Source organism: Gouania willdenowi, chromosome 4 (assembly GCF_900634775.1).
Source record: "Gouania willdenowi chromosome 4, fGouWil2.1, whole genome shotgun sequence".
Lineage (NCBI taxonomy): Eukaryota > Metazoa > Chordata > Actinopteri > Blenniiformes > Gobiesocidae > Gouania > Gouania willdenowi.
The window spans coordinates 3,414,209-3,435,420 of NC_041047.1; the positions used below are offsets into that span (position 1 = coordinate 3,414,209).

The following is a 21,212-nucleotide window of genomic DNA, read 5'->3' on the forward strand; positions in this document are numbered from 1 at the left end:
CACACACGAGCTCGTGCTCTTACTGTGAAACTCAAAAAGTGAGAGTAAAAGTGACTGAAACTCAAAAAGTTTTTGCCCCTCAGTGAGAAACATTTGGCCACTTACTGCCATCTACTGGCAGATTCAGGAATTGAACCATGACCTTTGCAAATGAGGTCAAGACCCTTTACCTTAGATTAAACACCAGACGTGTATAGTAACGAAGTAAATATTCTTTGTTACAATACTTAAGTAGTTTTTTGATGATTTTTACTTGAGTTTTTTTTTAATCAACACTTTTACTTTTACTCTACTACATTTAAAAGTTCAACAAAATACTTTTAATTTTATTTTTGGCACCTAATTCCAAATTAAAATATGAGTATAATTACTCTGGAATGGGTGTGTCCGAGAACATGTAAAGACGACTTCCGGTTCTTGCATTGATTGGAGGTAACGGCAAGAATGGGAGGTCATGATGTTACCGTTGATTAGGGCAACCATTTATCGCTTTTACCTGAACCGAACCGTTTGGTCGGATTTTGCAAACTCATCAAAATGTCTGACTTTTTCTGCTTTTCCCAGGGACCCTGAACGCATCTCAGCGAACGCGTTAATTTAAAATACTGTAACTTTGCTAATATTTGCTCTATCTAAGAAATTCCACCAGTTTCTAAAAGCTCAATATGACACACGTGATTGAATCATTAAAAATGCTGCTTTGTTTTGACGAAATCATCACACACGAGACCAAATACCAGTGGATTTAATAAAACATATCAGCAGTAAGACCCTCCTACTTTTACTTTTGATACTTGAGTATTTTTTTTCACAATACATGTTTGATTCTTAAGTACATTTAATAAGAGCTGTTTTAAGATTTTTACTAAAGTGATTTTCTAATGGGTAACTTTCACTTTTACCAAAGCAAATTTCAGTTCATGTACTTGTACTTAGTTGCTTTTTCAGGTACTTTAAACGCCTCTGTTTAACAGGTTCTTTCCTCTGAATTTTAGCCAAAACACAATAAACAGCCTTTAACACGTCGATTAAACAGTCACACGGGCCTAAGGCAGATCTTTGGCTTTTCTGGTCCTGGCGACTGTTACAGGGGACAATAAATCAGAATAAATCAAAGTTCAACTTTTTAAATATTCCAACAAAACAATTCATATGTTCATGTTAGTTCATGTTGTCAGATTTGAACTGGTGCTCGGTTTCGTTTGACTTAGAGTGTAGAACCAAATCGTGTTTAGCTTCGAGCTTAGCCGTATTTTCATAAATTAAAATGTTTTTAGGATCTCACATTTAACTACAATGTTCATGCCCTCAATGCATCTTCATGTGTGAATAGAAACAGGAAACAAGACGTAGAACTCCATCACAGCTGGACAATTATGAATTCGTTCACCAATCTACATCAAAATAATGCAATGTACAGAAACGGAACTTAAAAAGTAGCCAGGAAATAAAACTGCTGCGAATAATCAGCAGCCAATTTCATTTAAATCCGTTTCACACAAACCTTCATAAATTATATTTATAAGCACATCAACATTTTATTGATAGCAACAGATTATGTGACGCTCTGCGTTTTATTTATTACGTTACACATTTAATATGATTTTTAAAATTTACATTTTGAGTTAATATACAAAAATATATGACAGGTTTAAGTCAAAGAGACTTGAAGACAACTTCAAAAAGGGATAAATATCTTGAAAAATGTACAAACAAAACAAAGGTAACACGTTTAAAGTACACGGCAAACACGTCGCCTTAATCATGGTCAGTACATGGAACGCAGATTAACTATTTAAGGTTTGTTTGTTGAGCTGATGTAGAAGTAAGCAGAGCCAAAGCTTTAGTCCTATTTTATAAAAACAAAAGTCAGACATTATTTTCTCCACCATCCTCATATTTCCAGTGAGAGGTCAGAGGGGACTGGACCAGTTCCAGATGATGGAGAATCCACTGGTTCCAACCAAGGTCTGAAGAAAACCATCATACAACACATCCAACCTTCTTAAAGCAGCAGCAGAAGATCACAGCGAGTGTCACACCTGAAAACGAGGCTCCAGTTCACACAGATTCACCAACACTGGACCATCAAAGAGTAAAGAGACGTTGACCCAGGCTTTGGACCCCATGAGATTTCATTAACCATGGTTTGGACACCACAGCCTATAAAAGTATTATTGCAGAGTCATGGTTTGAGTATTGCTGTCGAGTCACGGTTTAAGTATTGTTGCTGAGTCATGGTTTGAGCACGGTTGCTAAGTCACAGATTGAGTATTTTTTGCAGAGTCATGTTTGAGTATTGATTAGTAATGATTTGAGAACTGCTACTGGGTAACAGTTTGAGTATTGTAGCTGAGTCATGTTTGAGTATTGTAGCTGAGTCATGTTTGAGTATTGTAGCTGAGTCATGTTTGAGTATTGTTGCTGAGTCATGTTTGAGTATTGTAGCTGAGTCATGTTTGAGTATTGTTGCTGAGTCATGTTTGAGTATTGTTGCTGAGTCATGTTTGAGTATTGTTGCTGAGTCATGTTTGAGTGTTGTAGCTGAGTCATGTTTGAGTATTGTAGCTGAGTCATGTTTGAGTATTGTTGCTGAGTCATGTTTGAGTATTGTTGCTGAGTCATGTTTGAGTATTGTAGCTGAGTCATGTTTGAGTATTGTAGCTGAGTCATGTTTGAGTATTGTAGCTGAGTCATGTTTGAGTATTGTAGCTGAGTCATGTTTGAGTATTGTAGCTGAGTCATGTTTGAGTATTGTTGCTGAGTCATGTTTGAGTATTGTAGCTGAGTCATGTTTGAGTATTGTAGCTGAGTCATGTTTGAGTATTGTTGCTGAGTCATGTTTGAGTATTGTTGCTGAGTCATGTTTGAGTATTGTAGCTGAGTCATGTTTGAGTATTGTAGCTGAGTCATGTTTGAGTATTGTAGCTGAGTCAATGTTTGATTATTGCTGCTGAGAATTGATTAGTAATTATTTAAGAACTGCTACTGGGTAACAGTTTGAGTATTGATGCTGAGTCATGGTTTAAGTATTGCATAATGTCCATCCCTTTCTGACCCAGTGCTTTCTCATCAGATACTTCCAACTGGGTGACACTTAATGTCAAAGGTCAAACCATCTCAAACATGTGGGACCAGTCCACTAAACTCTATTGGCTTCCATAGTCACATGATCTCCATCCAATAGAATCGGAGCAGGATCCTCAGGTCAGTCTGAACCAGTGTGTGATGCTAAACATCTCTAACGTTCCATAGCAGCGTGAGCTCCCTCTGGTGGAGGACTCTGATAAACACACTCTTCACTCCACTGTCTTCCTCCGCAGGTGAAAACTTCTTCTTCTTCTACTTTTTGTGAGAACCGATCATGACCTTGGAGACGAAGTTGACGATGGCGCTGGCCGGCTGCTCCGGGTCGTGCTCGGCGAACAGATGGCACATGTTTTCAGTCTCACTCTGGGATTTCCTCGCCACAAATCCAAAGATCCTGGAAAGAGGGAAGACACAAACTTACAGCTTGAAAGATGAACAAATATGTCACTCATGTACGTCATCGCTCTCCAGCGTGGGAACATTTTACTTTCACACAGAACTTTGATCACCTTTTGCAGATTAAGTGTTTCGGTTCGATTGGTGAGCATGTTGTGACTGGTTTGTGACTGCTGATTTTAACAAAAGATGCTCTGAAAATGAGCTTCTGATCATTTTGGGCAAGATTGGAAATATTTGTCAATTTTGTCAAATGTTTTCTGGTGAGTAATAATGTGATATTGTCCAAAAAACATGCATGTGATGTATTTCTGTGTACTCGTTTCCTGTCATCATAGAAAATCAAAGGCCCTAGTCACATGACCCAAATCAAAGCAGGTAAGTGGAGTACAGAAAGGTTAGAAGGGATCTTCCACTGTTTTTACAAATTTGGCCTAAAATCTTTGAAATGTCCTTATTAGAAGATTTATACTTCCACCCAGAAGGACTTCTATATCCTTAGAGTTTGTGCGTCTTCAACAATCCGTGATTTACTCTCCAACTTCAGCCACCAGAGCGTGTCAGCGCACTGTTTAAGAGAAAGTAAAGGTCCCATAGAAGAGCTCTTCTCCTCTGCTTCATTGTCTACTACCAAACCACAGAACTGTCGCCACCTGCGGTCATAGATTATTGTTCGGGTCACAACTGTTTTTATCCTTTTTCTGTGAATCAAAGATGTTTACATCGACATCTTTAACTTTTCGTGATTATTTAGTGAAACTAAAAGCAGCACAAGTTGTCATTTTGACCAAAAAAAGCTGCTAAATGTTCTAAAAATCAGGCTGAATGTTTCACTCCAATAGAAAACAATGGGTTTACCGGCAGTGGGGCCATGTGACATCATCAATCACTTGATTTCAAGATGGCGGAACACAGGCTCTACAACTGTAAAGTAGTCCTGTTTTAGTTAATAAAACCAATATGGTGCAAAATAATGTGTTTTCTTTGGCATAGATCTAATAATGACAGTGATTTTAGGTCACGTTTGTAAAAACAGTGGAGGATACTTTTAAGAAACGCTTTTCCTGAGCTTGACTTACTTTGCTGTGGAGCCGCTGTCTCTCGTCCACCTGTAAATGAAGGAAAAATAATCAGGAAATGTCCGACCGTGTCTGATTCTAGGTTAGTTTGTCACTCACTTCCTTCCCTGTGGATCCAGAGAACAGAATATGACGGTGTTGACGGCGTAGTGTCTCCTGAAGAACAGCCTGTAGGACGAGAAGCAGAGAGCGGATCAGATGTGGCACATGTTGAACGCAAGGTTGGATGTTTGTTGGTGTGTTTGTTGCTCTACGCACTTCCTCTGGTTGTCGGTCAGAGTGATTCCCTGAGCCGACACTTTGAAGTGGACCACGGTGGAGGCTGGGGGCGGGTCCAACGCCAGAGTCTGTGTGGTGGCTTTCTGAACCGCCTGGTGACCTGTTAGAGACTCCAGCTCCACAGAACCCAGGTACCACACGTTACACGCTGTGTAACGCACATACAAACAGAGTTAGAGACAGCATGGCCGCTATGCTAACGTGCTAACAGAACGTACCTGCTCCCTGTTTGAGAAGCTCAGATGCTGAGTTTGTAGCAGTTTGTGTAGATGGGCTGCTCAGCTCCTCCACAGGATCTGCAGACAATGCGATAAAACATGTAGAGAGGGGGAGGGGGAGTTACTTCCTGTGGGTCAGTGGTGTGTAAATGATGGTTGATGAAGGCAGCGTTAGCGTTACCTCTGTCAGGAAGGATGAGTTTACACGGCAGAGCCAGAGGTGTGATGGAGTGCTGACACACCAGAGCCGTCAGACTTCCTGTCAATTGAAAAATACATTTTAGTAGGAATGTAACGAGATGAATGTCGCGATATAAAAAAACTGCGTTATAAACTTCAAAGGTTGACAAAATAAAATCAAGTAAAAGAGTTTTAAAGGAGCGCAGCAGTGCCATGACATTTGACCCTCCTGCTTCCCGTAGTGGCTCAGAGGGCGTGTTGTTTACCAGATGGATGACACCGCGGATGCTCCGTTGACTCATAAGTCGGTTGTGTGTAGCGCTAACCCAGCTGCTAATGAGGAAACACCGCGGTCAGTGCGCGCTTGTCTGGACACAAGCCAACTTGTCCGTTGAGCGGTGTTGTGCGCGCATGCATTCAGTTACGTTGTCAGACACTTTTAATGTCGTAATCTATGTTGTTAAACTTTTAATCCTTATGTATCCTTTTTATATCATCCTACCTATTGTCTAACTTAGTGATTTACAACTGCCAGCAAGTCTATCCTCCATGTGAGTAGTGTTGTATGATATATCATGTAGAAACATCATAAATACGCTAATAACACTTCTTAAGTTGAGCAATTTTACTCTCTCCTTCTTTAAGTTACAGGGGGTGCTGGAAATATCAAGCTGCATTTTGGATTTATTTTGGCAGGTCTAAAATGCATCATGAAATTTTCACCTGTAACTTAAAGGGTACCTGTAGTGGAAATATATAAAACAAAAAATGTTATGTACAGTGTACATTTGTTTTCATTTTTTATTTGTGAAGCTAAACACTCCCACACACTGGCTCACACTTTTTCAGTCAAATTGTTCTTTTTCTCCACAAATATTTGTTTCAACTGGAAATTTTTGTCATTTTTTATATTGTATCGTGAGCCCTATATCGTATTTCATGAGTGAACTATACTGTTACACCCTTACATTTCATATATAATCTACATCAGACATAGGCAACTGCTGGCCCGTGGGCCACAGGCAGTACAAATTGACTCAAAATAACAGAAAAATAAACAAAATGAGCACGAAATAATGAAAAAAAAAAATGCACCGAATAACAGAAAAATGTACAAAACTAAAACAAACGTACAAAATGACTGTATAAAACATTATATATGAGGTCATTGAACAACATTAAGTGTTGTTTGCTAAAGACTGGTTTATTCAAATTAAACTGAAGGAGTAACTAATGTAAACTAGTAGTTCATAATATATATTGGTTACTCGTTCAGTCTGCAGAAAACCTCTCGGTTGTACCTTCCAGTACTGACCAGTAGAGGGCAGCAAAGGAACTTCTTTAAAATCCTAAATCATGGGTTCAACTTTAAACATGGTCAGAACAATATTAGTCCGGATTTATTCATGAACAAATGCAACATTGGGGCAAATGTATTTTTCAAAAAAATTACATTTCATTAAGTTTTTTAATAATTCAATTGCTTTTTATTCAATTACAATATATATGGTATATAAATGGCAAGCCATTTAGGAAATTAAATCTATATTGATTGACAATATATAGAATGAGTCTGAAGAATATATGTATATATATGTAAAAGTCTGAATGTTAGTTATTAACTCAATTTAAATAATTGCTGGTTTATACAAATTTAAAAAGCAAGTGCAATTTATTTAAGCAAAATATATCGAAAATTAATATTACTGAAATAATAATAATAGTATGATATTATTATGCTCATTGTACACAGAGTAAATCAGATACGAGCAGCACAAATGGAAAGATTCAAACTCATACAGCAGATGTTTTCTGTCCAACGTGCAGATTAAAATGACACCTTTGTTTGGCTGCAGTAAAGTTTCTCTTGGCTTTTAAGTAAACCATTTTAATGCTTTATTTATTTTATTTATTCATATTTATTTGATTCCCACTAACTTCCAGGGAGTGTTGTATTAAAAAGCTTGTAAAAACAGAGCTAAAAGCAGTAAAAGTTGTGCCGTACCAAAGTAGGGCTCGTTGGGGCAGCCTTTGAGACGAACTCCTTTCTGCGTACATTCGATGAGGAAGTGTCTGACCAGCTCGTTGGACAGATCTCCCACTGCAGAGAGAAGAACTTCAGTTTTTATGTGAACGTCTGATATATTCATGCACGTGGGGGCATTATAAACCCACCTTTTTTAGTGTGCAACACTGCCGGAGGGGGCGTGGCTACCTTCATGGCCAGTCCGTAGGCTCCACGGAACGAGTGGCTATCCCTGACGATGAAGGAGCCTGGATCTTTGTCCTTTAGCACCGCAATGGCTACTCAGGGTCAGAGGTCATAGGGTCAGGGTCAGAGTCATGGAGGAAAACATTTGTCTCGTAGTGCGGCAGATAAAGACGAGTCCAAGTTTACCTTGGTCTCTGGAGATGTCGGGCTTGTACCAAAACTTGGATGTATCCTGGACAAATTTCACCGTGTCATGCTTTGTGCTGAAGTCTACGGGAAACGATATGTTTATATTCTTACAAACAGGAAATGGAAACTTTATTGTGAAATTCAGATGGCTTTTCTGTAAAGTTTCCAAGATAGGATTAAGAGGGATGTAAACAATGTTAGGGTCATTGAAGGGAGAATCACTTTCTCAGAAAATAGTTTCAAATTCCAAAAATCTTTGCAAATAACATAAAAAAAACCTGCAATGTTTTGTGTGTCACCATAAGTACCTTACAGGAAGGAAGGAAGAATGGAGGGAGGGAGGAAGGAAAGAGGGACGAAGGGAGGAAGTGATGGAGGGAGGATGGAAGGAAGAAAGGAACAAAAAGAGGAGGTAGGGAAGAAGAGGGAAGGAAGGAAGAAGCGAGGGAGGAGGGACGAAGGAAGGGAAGGAGGAATGGAGGTAGGAAGGAAATAAGGAAGGAGGGAGGAAGGGATGGAGGTAGGAAGGAAGGAAGGAAGAAGAAATGAACAACCAAACGAACGGAGGAGGAAGGAAGGATGAAGTGAGGGAGGAAGGAAAAAAAAATAGAAGAAGGAACGAACGGAGGAGGTCGGGAGAAGGAAGGAAGGAAGGAAGGAGGGAGGGACATGAACCATGTGACCGTCTCAGGCTGTTTTTGGTTCTCACTTTAATGACGGTGAATTTAAACTGCTATACTTCCTCCATCTCTTTCCTGGAATAAATGAGTTTATTTGAGCCTTTTTCTTGGTTCGGGTGCAGCTTGTGTTTGTGGGCGGAGCTACGGTACCTGCTGCAGGTGATGACGCTCCACTCACTGCTCTGATTGGTTCTGGCGTGATGGAGGATGAGAACGGGATGCTGAGGCTGCTGCCGCTGTACGGGCTGGAGAAGCCGCTGTAGGATGGAGAGCGGGAGCCCGGCTCTCCTCCTCCTCCTCCTCCTACTACTCGCCTCTTCTCAGGCAGCATGGGGGCGGAGCCTCCGTCCACCTCCAGGTGGAGATTTCCCAAGCCCTCCATGGCCTCCAGCAGGCTGTGGTCCAGACCTCCGTTTCCCAACAGTAGTGAGGTGAAGTCTGAGCTGTCCGTGGAGGCTCCGCCCCCCAGAGGTCGCCGTGGAGAGCTGTGGGCATTTGGGCTGCTGAGGGAGGGGGGCGGGGACGGCTGAAGGATGGAGCCTGGAACTCGTTCCTGCCACACGGGAGGAGGAGGAGGAGGAGTGGAGGAGCTGCAGGAGATAGGAACATCATTAGATACGTAACTCTAACTAAAATATCAGCTGATAATATCAATAGATCAGTGATGTCGTCCAAGGTTCTCGCCAGCATAGGGGGCCTCGACGCACTGATTTCGATCTCCAACGCTGTGATTTTGATCTCCAACGCTGTGATTTTGATCTCCTACGCTGTGATTTTGATCTCCTACGCTGTGATTTTGATCTCCAACACTGTGATTTTGATACCCCATGCATGAGTAACTCTCTAAATACACTCATTACCTTCACAAAATCAACAAATAACTTTTGGCTTTGAAGTAAGGATGGAACAAAGATAAACCCCGGATGGACCCTGGGCAGAAATCGTCTGTAATCAAAGTTTCCAGCTCTAGTGTGTGTGTGTGTGTGCGTGTGTGTGCGTGTTAGTGTATACCTGTGTGCGTGAGGCAGAGGGCTGTTGGACGACACCGAACACATGGACCCAAACATCCGCTGACAGGACGACGGTGTAATGGCCACATCGGACCTGAACATCTCTCCGTCTGCAGAGCTGCTGGTGTGATTCATCCCATCCAGGAAACTCCGGGAATCTGAGCAGAGACACAAAGGAAATATACCAACTTCTAAACAAACTCACCCATGCTGTACGAACGCTTTCCTACCTAACCAGCATTGTATAAGTAAAGACAGTATATAAGAAACCAAAATAAGAAAAACAAGAACTAATGAACGGGAATCAAACTCTCAACCCACGGTATGAACCTTTGTTTTAATGTACTCTACATTGTTATAAAATTGTGTTCTTTTGTTACTCATGTACCCTTGGCTGGTGCCTGTTGAGAGCTGGAGATTTTCTGTATTTTGTATTTTATGTTATTTTGTGTGTTTTTAGTCATTTATCTTTACTTGTCATGTGTGTATTTTGAGTCATTTTGTGCATTATTGTGTATTTTTCATGCCATTTTGTTCTGCCACTTCTCCATCACATTTCAATGCCTTTTCTGCACATTTTTTCCACTGTCAAGACTTTTTCAGCACTTATAAACCCTTCCCACCACTTTTCCCACCTAATGTCACACATGTTGACCCATCATTGTCACTTTTAACCTCTTTTAACCATAATTCATGCTTATTTTAACCACATTCACGATTTGTCATTTTTGGTCACTTTTAACCTGATTAAAACAAGGATTTACATCTTTAAGATGACTATATACTATGGTGCAAAATAAGGTTTTTTTTTTTTTTATTTAAACCCATCTCGTCTCAACGTCAAGCTTATGCTGTAAGGGTAGCAGGGAAATGCTAGAGAAAGTCTATTACGCAGCTTTTAAAACATGTCGAAAATCCACGAGCAGCTGGAGTTTAACCGACAGTAGAAGTAGGAAAAGGGTGAACGTAGAGCTGACACAGACGTAGTAATAAAATGATCATACAGTGAAGGAATAGAAACTTCCTAACTCCACCTCAGGACACCCCCACTCTCACAAAACCACTTTGATTTCCCTCAGTGCAAAGAAATCCGCCGAAAAGTGATGAGTCACCCTAAAAGCAGCCCCTCGCTCATAAAGAGCTCCTTGTTTTAGGAGCTGCCTCCCTTCATTCAGGCTCCTGTGGGAGGAGGAGGAGGATTGCATAATATCACACCAAACATTCTGCTTTTATGAAAACACTTTTACTTTGTGAAGTTCAGTCTTTGCCTCAGGTTCGGTTCTGCTCTCAGCATTGATGCTTCATTCTATGGTCAAAAATTCATAATTCCACATTTAGATTTTAGGATTTTTGATTGAATAAGCCCCAGTCTTTTTTCTCAGAAAATCACATACCCATAATATCTTTTTTAAAGCTTCTAAATGACTTACACAGAATTTTTTTTAAGTATTTTTCCAGATTGAAGTAGGACCCTTAGTGGTTACAGATGATTTTGAAATTTGAAATATATGATACTGAGTCACAATAAATCATATTTTAAATAGAGAAATCAGTAGTCCACCCTAAAAAACAACAACAGAGATTTACATCAAATATAAAGCCAATTCTCAGTAGGGAAGGCTACAAAGGCAGAAATAATTGAACTAATGTATGAACATCAACTGAAGCAAGTTTAATTAATTTAAGTTGTTTATTAATAAACAATAGGCCAAAGTTTCACATTTTTGTAAAAAAAAAAAAAAAAAAGTTCACTTACCACAACTGTGCCAAATTTATCACAAGTATGGGAACACGAGTGTAACTGTAATATGTCAGTCAAATTAATTCCAATCATTTTCAGTCTTATTTTTGGCCAATAGATGTTTATGTTGTATTTTTATCCAAGTTTTTGCAGTGCCATGCTTATTGTTATTTTTCGTTCTACTCTTTGATGCCGTTACATGTGTGTGTGTTATTCAGCAATGCTTTGACCAATCAGAATGCTTGACACAGCATTGTAAAGCTCAGAGCCTGTAGAAATTGGTGATGTCAAACACTAAGGGACCGGGCTTTAGCTCTGGCCAATCAGAGCTGAATAATGGAGGGACCTGCCATTTTACGCACGAGCGTTATGCAATCATTGAGCGGATTTATTGACTGAGAAATGCCCGGATGTCCATAATGGTGGTATCTATCAATACAATACAATATGGATTTATCAAAATATGGAGTTTTATGCACATTGGAGCAACTTTTGATAAGAAACAACAAAGATAAGACACAATTTGCCATCGTTGCTGACTTTTGCCGCTGTGTATTTTCTGATTTTGTGGAGTTGCTTTGGTACGTAACATACCCGACCTGTATATCAGTGGATGGAGCTCAGCCTGTAGTTTCACCTTGTGTTTTGCAATAGAGCTCTGTGTTTATCTTGTGAAGCATAGGACTGAAAAGGCCAAGTTTGCTGAGTTGTCGACTTTTCCCTCTTTGAACATAATGGGCTGGTGTGTGTGCTGTGGTCTTTTGTTCTGAATGTGGGTCGGCTACAGTTTTAGCTGAGTTTCGTATGATTACGGAGAGGTATAGAATGTGTGATTTCTTTCATTCTTTACAACATTTATATTACATTTACAATATTTCAGAAGCCATTAACGAGGACACAATATTGTTAAAATTGCTCCTTTTTTTAACAGAAACCTGTGGACTATACTAGTCTGTTCCATTAGAATCTTTCATTTTGGTTTATTGTGGAAAAAGTTGGAAGAAATTGTTTCATAAACAGCTTCAGGAAGGAATTGCATCCAAACAGTGAGGTTGTTTGTTTTTAATTGGCCTTTAAACTGCTCACGGTCATCAAATACTGTATATAAAGAGCATCAACATGAACAGTCACGTGCACACACACAGTAAACAATGTTGCAGTTTACACAAACTGAAGATGCTCCTCAAACATTCTCACGGTTCCGCTATCTCTCTCTTTTTCCCTCCCATAATTCCCTGAGCTGAGCTGACTATCTGCCTCTCCGTTCCCACGGCGATAGATATTCCTCAGTTAGTCCGTCTCATGTCTCGTCTGATTAACGAACAGCAGGACCAACACGCGGCCACATGCCCGGCCTCACCCCGTCCTGACCTCTGACCTGAGCTCAGATCCATCACCTTTCACCTTTTCCAGCCATTACCCAGGAATCCCAGAGAGAAACCACTCCTCTGAGCAGAGCGCGGGACAAATATGTCAGATGTAGTTTAAGGGACATATGTCAAACTCAAGGGCTGAGGACAAGGTTCGACCCGCTCGCAGGAACATTTTGTTCAAAGTAAAAATTACAGCAAAAACAGGACTTTTTGTAAATTACCATATAAATTGTAGATACAATAAAATAAGATGGGGGCTGCATCACTACATTATTTACATTAATATTTTATTGCAATTATTTTTAAAAACCTGGAAAGTTATCGTAAATCGTCCCACAAAAGTCTGACCAATAACATTGCAAAAATCAAGAAAATTTTTGGCAAAGTTGAGCAATTTTTACCAATTGCTTAACAATCAGGATTTAATTTGAATTTGTGCTTTTTCCTTCACAAAAACATGGATTTCCCTTGTCAAATAAAATGTGTTTCACATCCCTTTTTCAAAACATGAAAACTATCTTTTCTCGAGAAATTTTGTTTGTTTTAAATGAACGAAATACAGTGGTGATGGATTAATGAAAATAAAATGTCTGTTTATCTTTTTAGGCATAAATATTTGTCAGTTTTTAATTGAAATTCGTTGGGAAAAGAAGTTCAGTTCAGTTTAAAGCTCATTTTTTTGTTCTCGTGCTTTTTGTTTGAACCAGTCCAATCTGGATTTCGCCCTAAACTGTACAGAAACCTCCTTTTCTCCTCCGACTCCGTCCATTTAAACATTCTCATCATCCTTCAACACCATGAACCACTCCATTCTGCTCTCCCTTCTCAAAACTTACTTCAACATCACTGGTACTGCCCTCACCTGGCTCAAATCATATCTCTCAGATAGCATCTCATCAACATCACTAACTGCAACTCCTCAATTGCTTCTGTATCACAAGGTGTCCCGCAAGGTTCACTACCTGTCCCTCTACTTTTTATCCTTTATATTCTCCCACTTGGTAACATCATTCATCATCATGATCTCCACTTCCACTGCTACACCGATGACATCCAGATCTCTGTATATTTCCACCAAATCCATCACAACTTCATGTAGGCGCAGTCAGGGCTTTGAGGGGGTCTAGTATGGGGCCCTCAGGATTGTATCACTGCTTTTTGCAGATGATGTGGTTCTGTTGGCTCCATCATGTCTCACTGGATCGGTTCACAGCCGAACTGTAATATTCTCCTTTTTGTCTGCGTTATTTCTTTCTTTTCCTGTCCCGTCACAGACGTGGAGTGAATACAAAGCCCCTTCAGTTAGTAAAGCGATAAAACCATTTTCCAGCCACGGCGGCGACGCATGGCAAGAAAAGGTTTTCATTTCTATGAAGCCTCAGACTCCAATAACTCATTGATCATTTGATCCAATCCCTACTTTTCTAGTGCTCGCTGCTGGTTGTGCAGAAAAACGGTCACGCCCCCCTCTGACAAAGAAACATTTGTCTGATTGGAGGAGGCGGAGCTCGGCCAGTCTGCACACGCACAAACACACGGGGATGGACATGAAGTAATCCAGGACAAACTCCTTGCTGACCACAGGAATGTGACACACACACACACACACACACACTGCAGTGTACATCAGCTGTTGGCAGCGATCATAGCTTCCCCAGGAGGATGAAGGGAAGCAAAAAGAGGAGGAAGACACACGCTGAGTATACATGGAGTTCAGTAGATCTCTGTTTTAAAGGAATAATGCACAGTAATTAACGTGGATATATAAATATACAGGGATTTAGCTGACAAATGCAATTGACAATAAACATCAGAGGGAGATTTAATGTGCAACTAATCTACGGCCTCCAAAATTTCCATGATGTCGGAAAACGGATGAAAAAAATGGAATTCACGTTCTGAAATGTTTTTATATTTTCTCTCTTTATTTAAAATCAGGATCCAACACGACACAGAAATGCCTCACAAACATTTTTGGTAAAATATCACACATTTTTACACTATTTTTCACAGGAAAACAGGATGTGTCAGCACAGATATTTTTATACTGCATTTTATTCAAAATTGTGTGGGGTTTAGAAATTGATAAAAAAAAAAACCATTTTTTTTCAAATTTAAACATTTCAGGTGACCCCATGTGGTCACAACCCCAAGGTTGAAAAACACTGGTCTAGAAAGTGTGGCAAACAGTTAAATGTGTCCAATTCTACGATTAATCTCTTCCTGGTCCACGTGTTACGGATCAATTGGGGATCATGTTATCTTGTGACTGAAAATGCATTTCAGCTTCATCTGACGTGTGATTTTAACGTGTTAGTTCAAATTATTCTGATAATATTCAAATGTGTAAAAGGCTTTGGTTAAAAGACAGGTTTAGGTGATGGTGTATTAGCTGAACTGGTGATCAGTTTACCTGGTGACACGTCGCAGCAGAAGCATCTCCAATCACACGGCTGTGTGGGGTTTTGTGCTAAACGTGAGTGTGATTCTCTGGTTGGCTTTAATTAAAGGTTTGATAAATAATGTTTTGGATCATATCACACTTTTCTTTGTGATGATTCCAACTTTCCTCTTAAACCATTGGCTCTTGCGATGAAATCTTGCGTGTTAACAGGGTAGGACAAACTTGTGGGAGGTTTTTCTGTGACTCACTCCCCTCTGTTTGTTCTGTTGTTCTGGCTCATGACCCCAAACTTTTATCGCCTCATCATCAGAGGAACGGGTGAAAAGCTTTGTCTCCAAAAACAACAACACGGAGAGAGAAGCACGAGCTAAGCTAACACACTGTGTGTTCACCCTCACTCCAACTCCACTGGCAGTGAAAATCACAGCTTTTACATGAACATGTGCAGACTGAACACATATAGAAGTGATCAACGCTGCTGCATCTTTGCTTTAAAGTCAGAGCTGTAGGAAATACAGAGGCAGCCGTTCACAGACTGGAGAAAAAAAGACTTTACTGCAAAGAATTGTTTCTAGGACTGGGACTTTAACGCGTCAATTGCGGTTAATTAATTACAAAAACACTTTTTTTTTTTTTTTTTTTTTTTTTATTCCAAACAGCGCGGAACCTTTCTCATTTCACGAGTTCCTGGTATACCGATAATACTGATGCACAGACCTAGAGGTGTAGTAGTCGAGACCGGTTTTGAGACCAAATTTTAAAGGTCTCGGTCTCGTCTCGGACTCGGAAGCATTTTGACTCGGTCTTGTCTCGGACTCGGGTTGCTCGGACTCGGGACAGTGAGCGACACACTCACACACACACAAGCAGGAGAGAGAGGCGGAGCTAAACACGTCCACTAGCTGCTTGTTGGTCGTGAAATTTGGTTTCACGAACCACAAATATTACATTTGTAAAACCACAGCAAAGAGGAAACACTCTGTGGTGTGTAGGTGACCAGACATGGCATTTCTTGAAATACTTTTAAACACTTGCTGTACATTCAGCTGACATAAAAATCTTGTTTTCAAATATGTAGAATAATTGTGAATTTATCAGTAGCAATAGTAGTTTTAATATTTTAGTTAATTTTTTGCAGGCACCTTTTTTTCCGTAAAATGTATTTAAAAGAAACTAAAACTAAAGAGAGAATGTTATTTAACTGTCGAACCTTGTCATAATTTTATTTATTTATATATATTTTTTTTTTTAATTAAAAAAAATGTTTTTGGTCTTGACTCGGTCTCGAGTCCCGGAAGTCTTGGTCTTGTCTTGGTCTCGGTGCATTCTGGTCTCGGGCAAGTCTTGGTCTTGGATAGTCTGGTCTTGAACACAACACTACACAGACCACAACATAAGAAACAGAAGAACAAGAGGAGAAGTCGTCGTGCTGCGTGGATGTTAATTTTAGTTTTTAACAACACCAGATATGTGTATGTTAAATAATTGTGTGTATGTTCTGTTGTCATTTTGTGCATTTTTATCTTTTGTGTGTTTATGTTGTCTTTTAGTGCATTTATGTTTTCTTCTTGTATGTTTTTGTTGTCACATTGTGTATTAAGTGATTTTGTTGTAATTCTGTGTGTTTTTGTAATTTCGTGTGCAGCTGTCTATTTGTGTGTTTATTATGTATCTTTTTTGTAGGTTTTTTTTTTGTCTTTTAGTGCATTTTTGTGCGCTTTTGTTGACATTTTTTGTATTTTTGCCTCACAAAATCTGAACTAGGGCCACGTGTTCCCCTGGGCCGTCATTTGCTCTTGTTATGTTTGTTTGATTAAAAATTCCAGATATAAACGTGAAGAATTGTAAATAACCACCAGATAATTCACATTCAAATATCTCGGTTCCTCCAAAGTCACAAATTCAAGGAAACTTCCTAAATTATGCAACGCTGGCATTTTACTGTGCAAATTGTCGCAATTTTCTTTAAACCCAGCAACTTGTCGCTAATAATCCACAAATTGCAGAATTGGTTGAAAGAACAAGGACTTGGAGGTGCATCCTGTTTTCAACCACAGATGGATCAGAAACTGTTTTCCTGCAGAACAATGGATGCTGTGCTCGGCCTCAGGACAACAATGGTGTTTTATTATTATTAACAATGTTCACCAGCTGCTAATTTATGCTCAATGGAACAAAGTCTTCTTTCTTTTTCTGTCCCAGTTTGGTTTGTTGCCTCTGAACTGGTGCAGTTTGTGCCATTATTGACACGTGACTGAGTCAAGTGGGGATGCTATTGCTAGCATCTAACGCTAACACTGATAGTGAGCGTAGTGAAGCAATACCATGTAAATCCATTTGAATTGAATGGTGAATTGAATATACAAGAGTTAAAAAACAAATGGAAGACAAGAAGAGATGCTTTTATTTTGAAACGGGGATGTTTGATTTTTAGCTTGAAGCTGGTCCCAGGACTGTTTTACGTTCTGTTCGCAATGCATCATGGGACGGTTGAGTATGACTCGTGTGCCCACTGTGCACATTTAAAAAATGTCCACATATAGCAGGTTGTGACTCCATCTAATTTTGGAGAAAATATGTCTCTGGGGTCGCCAGATATTTCTGATATAAAAATAGGGTCACGACCCAAAAAAGGTTGGAAACCATATAGTATACATCCAGGTATTTCTCGCGTACTCAATCTTTCCATACTATCTCATGTGAACGCACGACATACTCATTTTGAAGTCAGACTTAGTGAAAAAAAACTCCATTTGTGTTCGTTTATGGTTCAGTAAAAAGATGAGATTGCAGTGGTAAGACGTCAGCTATGCACGAGGATAAAGAGCCGAAGTGCTACGTAACCTCGATGAGATCATGAACACGTCGCAGCAGTGGAACAAACGACGTCACCAACCCTCAGACGTTAGGAATGACGACTGCAGCAGAAGTTTTAGACAAAAGCGACATTTGTAGAAAGAAAAAAAAGAGGTGACGGAGAAAAGGTGCGTGTTTGGATAAGAGCGACATTCCACAGACTCTCAGAAGCAAACAACGGCCACGGCCTGGAGGAGGAGAGGGTTGGTGTGTGTATGTGTGTGCGTGTGTGTGTGTGTGTGTGTGTGTGTGTGTGTGTGTGCGTGTGCGTGTGTGTGCCCTGCTCAGGAATTCCCAGCAGAGACCGAGGAGAGAGACTGTATGGCATCAACAAGTCATTACAGGGGAGATAAGCTGGAAATGAACAGCAATAAGTTTGTTTTCTCTACATACCCAGAGATGCAGTCATGATGGTGACTCTCTCCTGCTGTTTAAAGCTTCTCCTGGATCTCTCCTTCCTGTAGGAAAGTCTCTGTGAAGCAGCTAAAGATGAATCCTTTCCTCTCTCTCTCTCTCTCTCTCCTTCCCTTTGAGTCTGACTCTTTTCTCTCTCAGGGGTCGGATCGTGTTGCTGCCATTCCCCCGATTCCTCCAGATGGAAAAATGAGCCCCCGTTTGTTCCTGGCTCGTTCGTTGTGTTACAGCTCCGCTTTTGAGTTTGTATGAAGGGACGGACGGAAAGTGAGAAGGAGACGGAGGTCGGGAGTTCTCCCTCCCTCTCTCTCCCTCCCTCCCTCCGTTCGTCTCGATGACCACTGAGCATTGTTAGTGAACGCTTTCCCCCAATCAGAGCGGATTCCTGCGGGGTCGGAGGTCACATGTGGCCTTTTATGGAGTGCAGAGGAGAGAGGGTAGCTTTTCTATGGCCTCTCTGTCTGTGTGTGTGTGTGTGTGTCCACCGCCACCATCTGCTGCCGTACGCACACACACTCCGGCCATGTGTCAGAGCTCAACGCGCTGCGAATTTCACACTAAAGCTCCCAAAGAATTCAGTTGTCTTTGACGGTGGAAGCATGTGCTGCGCGCCTCGTCTTAACCTCGGAGTCATGGAAATGTCCGTCTTAATCCAACTGTCTGACACAGCAAACCTTCAGAGAATGTCAGGAATGTGGCTGTGCTTCGTCACAGGATGTTTGGTCACCTCCATCAGGAGGAATCACAGGTTCTAGAACATGGATGGATGGATGGATGGATGGATGGATGGAAATGTTCAGTGGTTATCTTTTCTGTGTGGAGTTTGCATGTTCTCCCTATCCCGCGGTGTGTTTTCTCCCACGGTGCAACACGTGTATGGTTTTTAGAGAGCCAGCAGACCTTGTAGAGCCTTTGTGTGTGTCTGCTGTTCTTCCTCCGCCTCCTGAGATCATGTACTTATACTGTATACATTACATCTATTTATGTGTTTCAGCTTCTCCACAGTAACATTACCTCTGAATCGTCTCTAAAATGTGAGGCCCTGTTTACACGACAACGTTTTGAACAGCATTTTGTTGCTTGAAAGCGGTACTTTTTAAGTTTTAAGTTGTTTTTGTTGTCATATTGTGTCTTCTAATGTAATTTTGGGTGTTTTAAGTAATTTTTTGTGTTTATTTTGTGTGTGTGTGTGTTTATTATGTAATTTTGTCTATTTTTGTGTTTTTTGTTGTCTTAGTTCATCAATTGTTGTTGTTCTTTTCTGTGCTTTTGTTGTCATTTTGTGTAGTAGATAAAGTGTAGAGTAGGAATTATATCAATATATCAAATATAATTAATTGCATATAATTGTATTGTGGGATGTGGAGTCCTGTAGACGGTGCATAGAAGTGTTTTTACTCATTTTTTCTGACAACATTAATAAGAGAGTGTTTACAGTGGAGATCAAAACCGACTTTTGACCATCAATTTCAACCATTTACATATTTTTTCTGAGCAAATGATTTTTTTTGGGTCTTTATTTGATCAAAAATTCTCATCTCCAGCAGCTTTAATTTCCTCAGGACTTTGTTCTACATGAAGAAGTTGCAAACATCTTGTAAATGCTTAAAGTAACTTGTAATAGATTGATTGTTTTTTTCAAATCTTCAACCTACATGATTTATTCTAGAAGAAAAGGCTTCCGAGCTATCGTTAAACATCTCAGCTCGTCGCTCGGAGCCTCTCTTGACCTTTGACCTTCAGGGTTCAGACAGTCAAGTGCTTGTCTACGTGAACATCTGCATTCCTTTGGCTCACGTCCACTTCCTCTGGCCCTGAGCTTCTGTGTGCATCTGTTTTGGTTCTGACCAGGAGTACACAAAGGAAATGTCCTTATGTAACGCTTGAAAACTGCCTCAGAGGAATCAAAATAGACTAATCTAAACAACATCGCTCAGTGGACGCAGGGCAGGGACTTTTTTAAAGGGATCCTCTACTGTTTTCATAAATATGGTCTAAAATCTTAATTGAAATATCCTTATTAGTAGATCTATATCCAACAAAACACACTATTTTGCACCATATTTGTTTTAGTATTTTTTTTTTTTTTTAAATGAAACAACTTTACAGTTTTAGAGCCTGTGTTCCTCCATCTTGAATTCACGTGATTGATGATGTCACACAGATGTCATTTAGCAGCTTTTTCAGTCAAAATGACAACTTGTGCTGCTTTTGGTTGCTCTGAAATAAACAGGAAACGTTAAAGATGCCGATGTTAACCTCTTTTATTTCCCGAAAGAGGATAAAAACAGTAAAAAAAACTATCTGTGACCTCAGGGGGCGACAGTTCCAAGAACTTTTGGGTTTAAGTCCTTCTATCCTCAGGGTTTGTGCACTTTCAACAGTCTGTGATTTACTTGCTAACTTCAACCACCAGAGCATGTCAACGCACTGTTTAAGGGAGAGCTATTCTTCTCTGCTTCATTGTCTACTACCAAAAAGTAGTTGGAACTGTCGCCCCCTGTAATTGATCTAAAAAGCTACTAAATGATCTAAAATCAGGCTGAATGTTTCACTCCAATAGAAAACAATGGGATGTTTACAGGCAGTGGGGCCTTGTGACATCATCGATCACGTGATTTCAACATGGAGGAACACAGGCTTTAAAACTGTAAAGTAGTCCTATTTCTAAACGGCAATTAAATGAATATGCTGCATAATAATGTGTTTTGTTAGACATAGATCTACTAATAAGGACATGTCAAAGGTTTTAGGCCAAACTTGTAAAAACGGTGGAAGATCCCTTTAAAGATTAACAGGCGAGCTAACCTGTAGCCACTGACAGGGGGCAGTAATGTGCCTAACACTGTTATTTAAATGTAGAAGAAGAGCATGTGTTACACAGAGAGGAACATTCCACTGCTCCAAAGGCCTGAACTGACCCTTCACACACCTTCCTGTAGCCAGATAAGCCTCTACGTTTCCTAATGCACACATCCTGTCTGTAACGATGACTCAGCACATTTCACAAACTGGTTTTTAACCTTTTACTCGTAGCTGTTTGTCTCCCTGAGTCCTGTCTGACTTTAATGACAGAAACAGGAAGCTGTTG

General features: G+C 40.1%; 1 protein-coding gene across 3 annotated transcripts in view; it reads right to left on the reverse strand.

The window, feature by feature from the left end:
- Window positions 1-2,799: 2,799 nt before the first annotated feature.
- tns3.2 (tensin 3, tandem duplicate 2) overlaps window positions 2,800-21,212 on the reverse strand; it is a 51,551-nt gene continuing 33,138 nt past the window's right edge. For all 3 annotated transcript variants that reach the window (XM_028444119.1, XM_028444120.1, XM_028444121.1), the window contains 11 exons: window positions 9,335-9,491; window positions 8,474-8,913; window positions 7,641-7,724; window positions 7,418-7,546; window positions 7,248-7,343; window positions 5,244-5,321; window positions 5,063-5,140; window positions 4,824-4,992; window positions 4,665-4,733; window positions 4,566-4,595; window positions 2,800-3,484 (listed from right to left, as the gene is read on the reverse strand). In XM_028444119.1, the coding sequence (XP_028299920.1) occupies window positions 3,343-3,484; window positions 4,566-4,595; window positions 4,665-4,733; window positions 4,824-4,992; window positions 5,063-5,140; window positions 5,244-5,321; window positions 7,248-7,343; window positions 7,418-7,546; window positions 7,641-7,724; window positions 8,474-8,913; window positions 9,335-9,491 (1,472 nt within the window). In that variant the 3' untranslated portion in view covers window positions 2,800-3,342. The remainder of the gene's footprint in view (window positions 3,485-4,565; window positions 4,596-4,664; window positions 4,734-4,823; window positions 4,993-5,062; window positions 5,141-5,243; window positions 5,322-7,247; window positions 7,344-7,417; window positions 7,547-7,640; window positions 7,725-8,473; window positions 8,914-9,334; window positions 9,492-21,212) is intronic.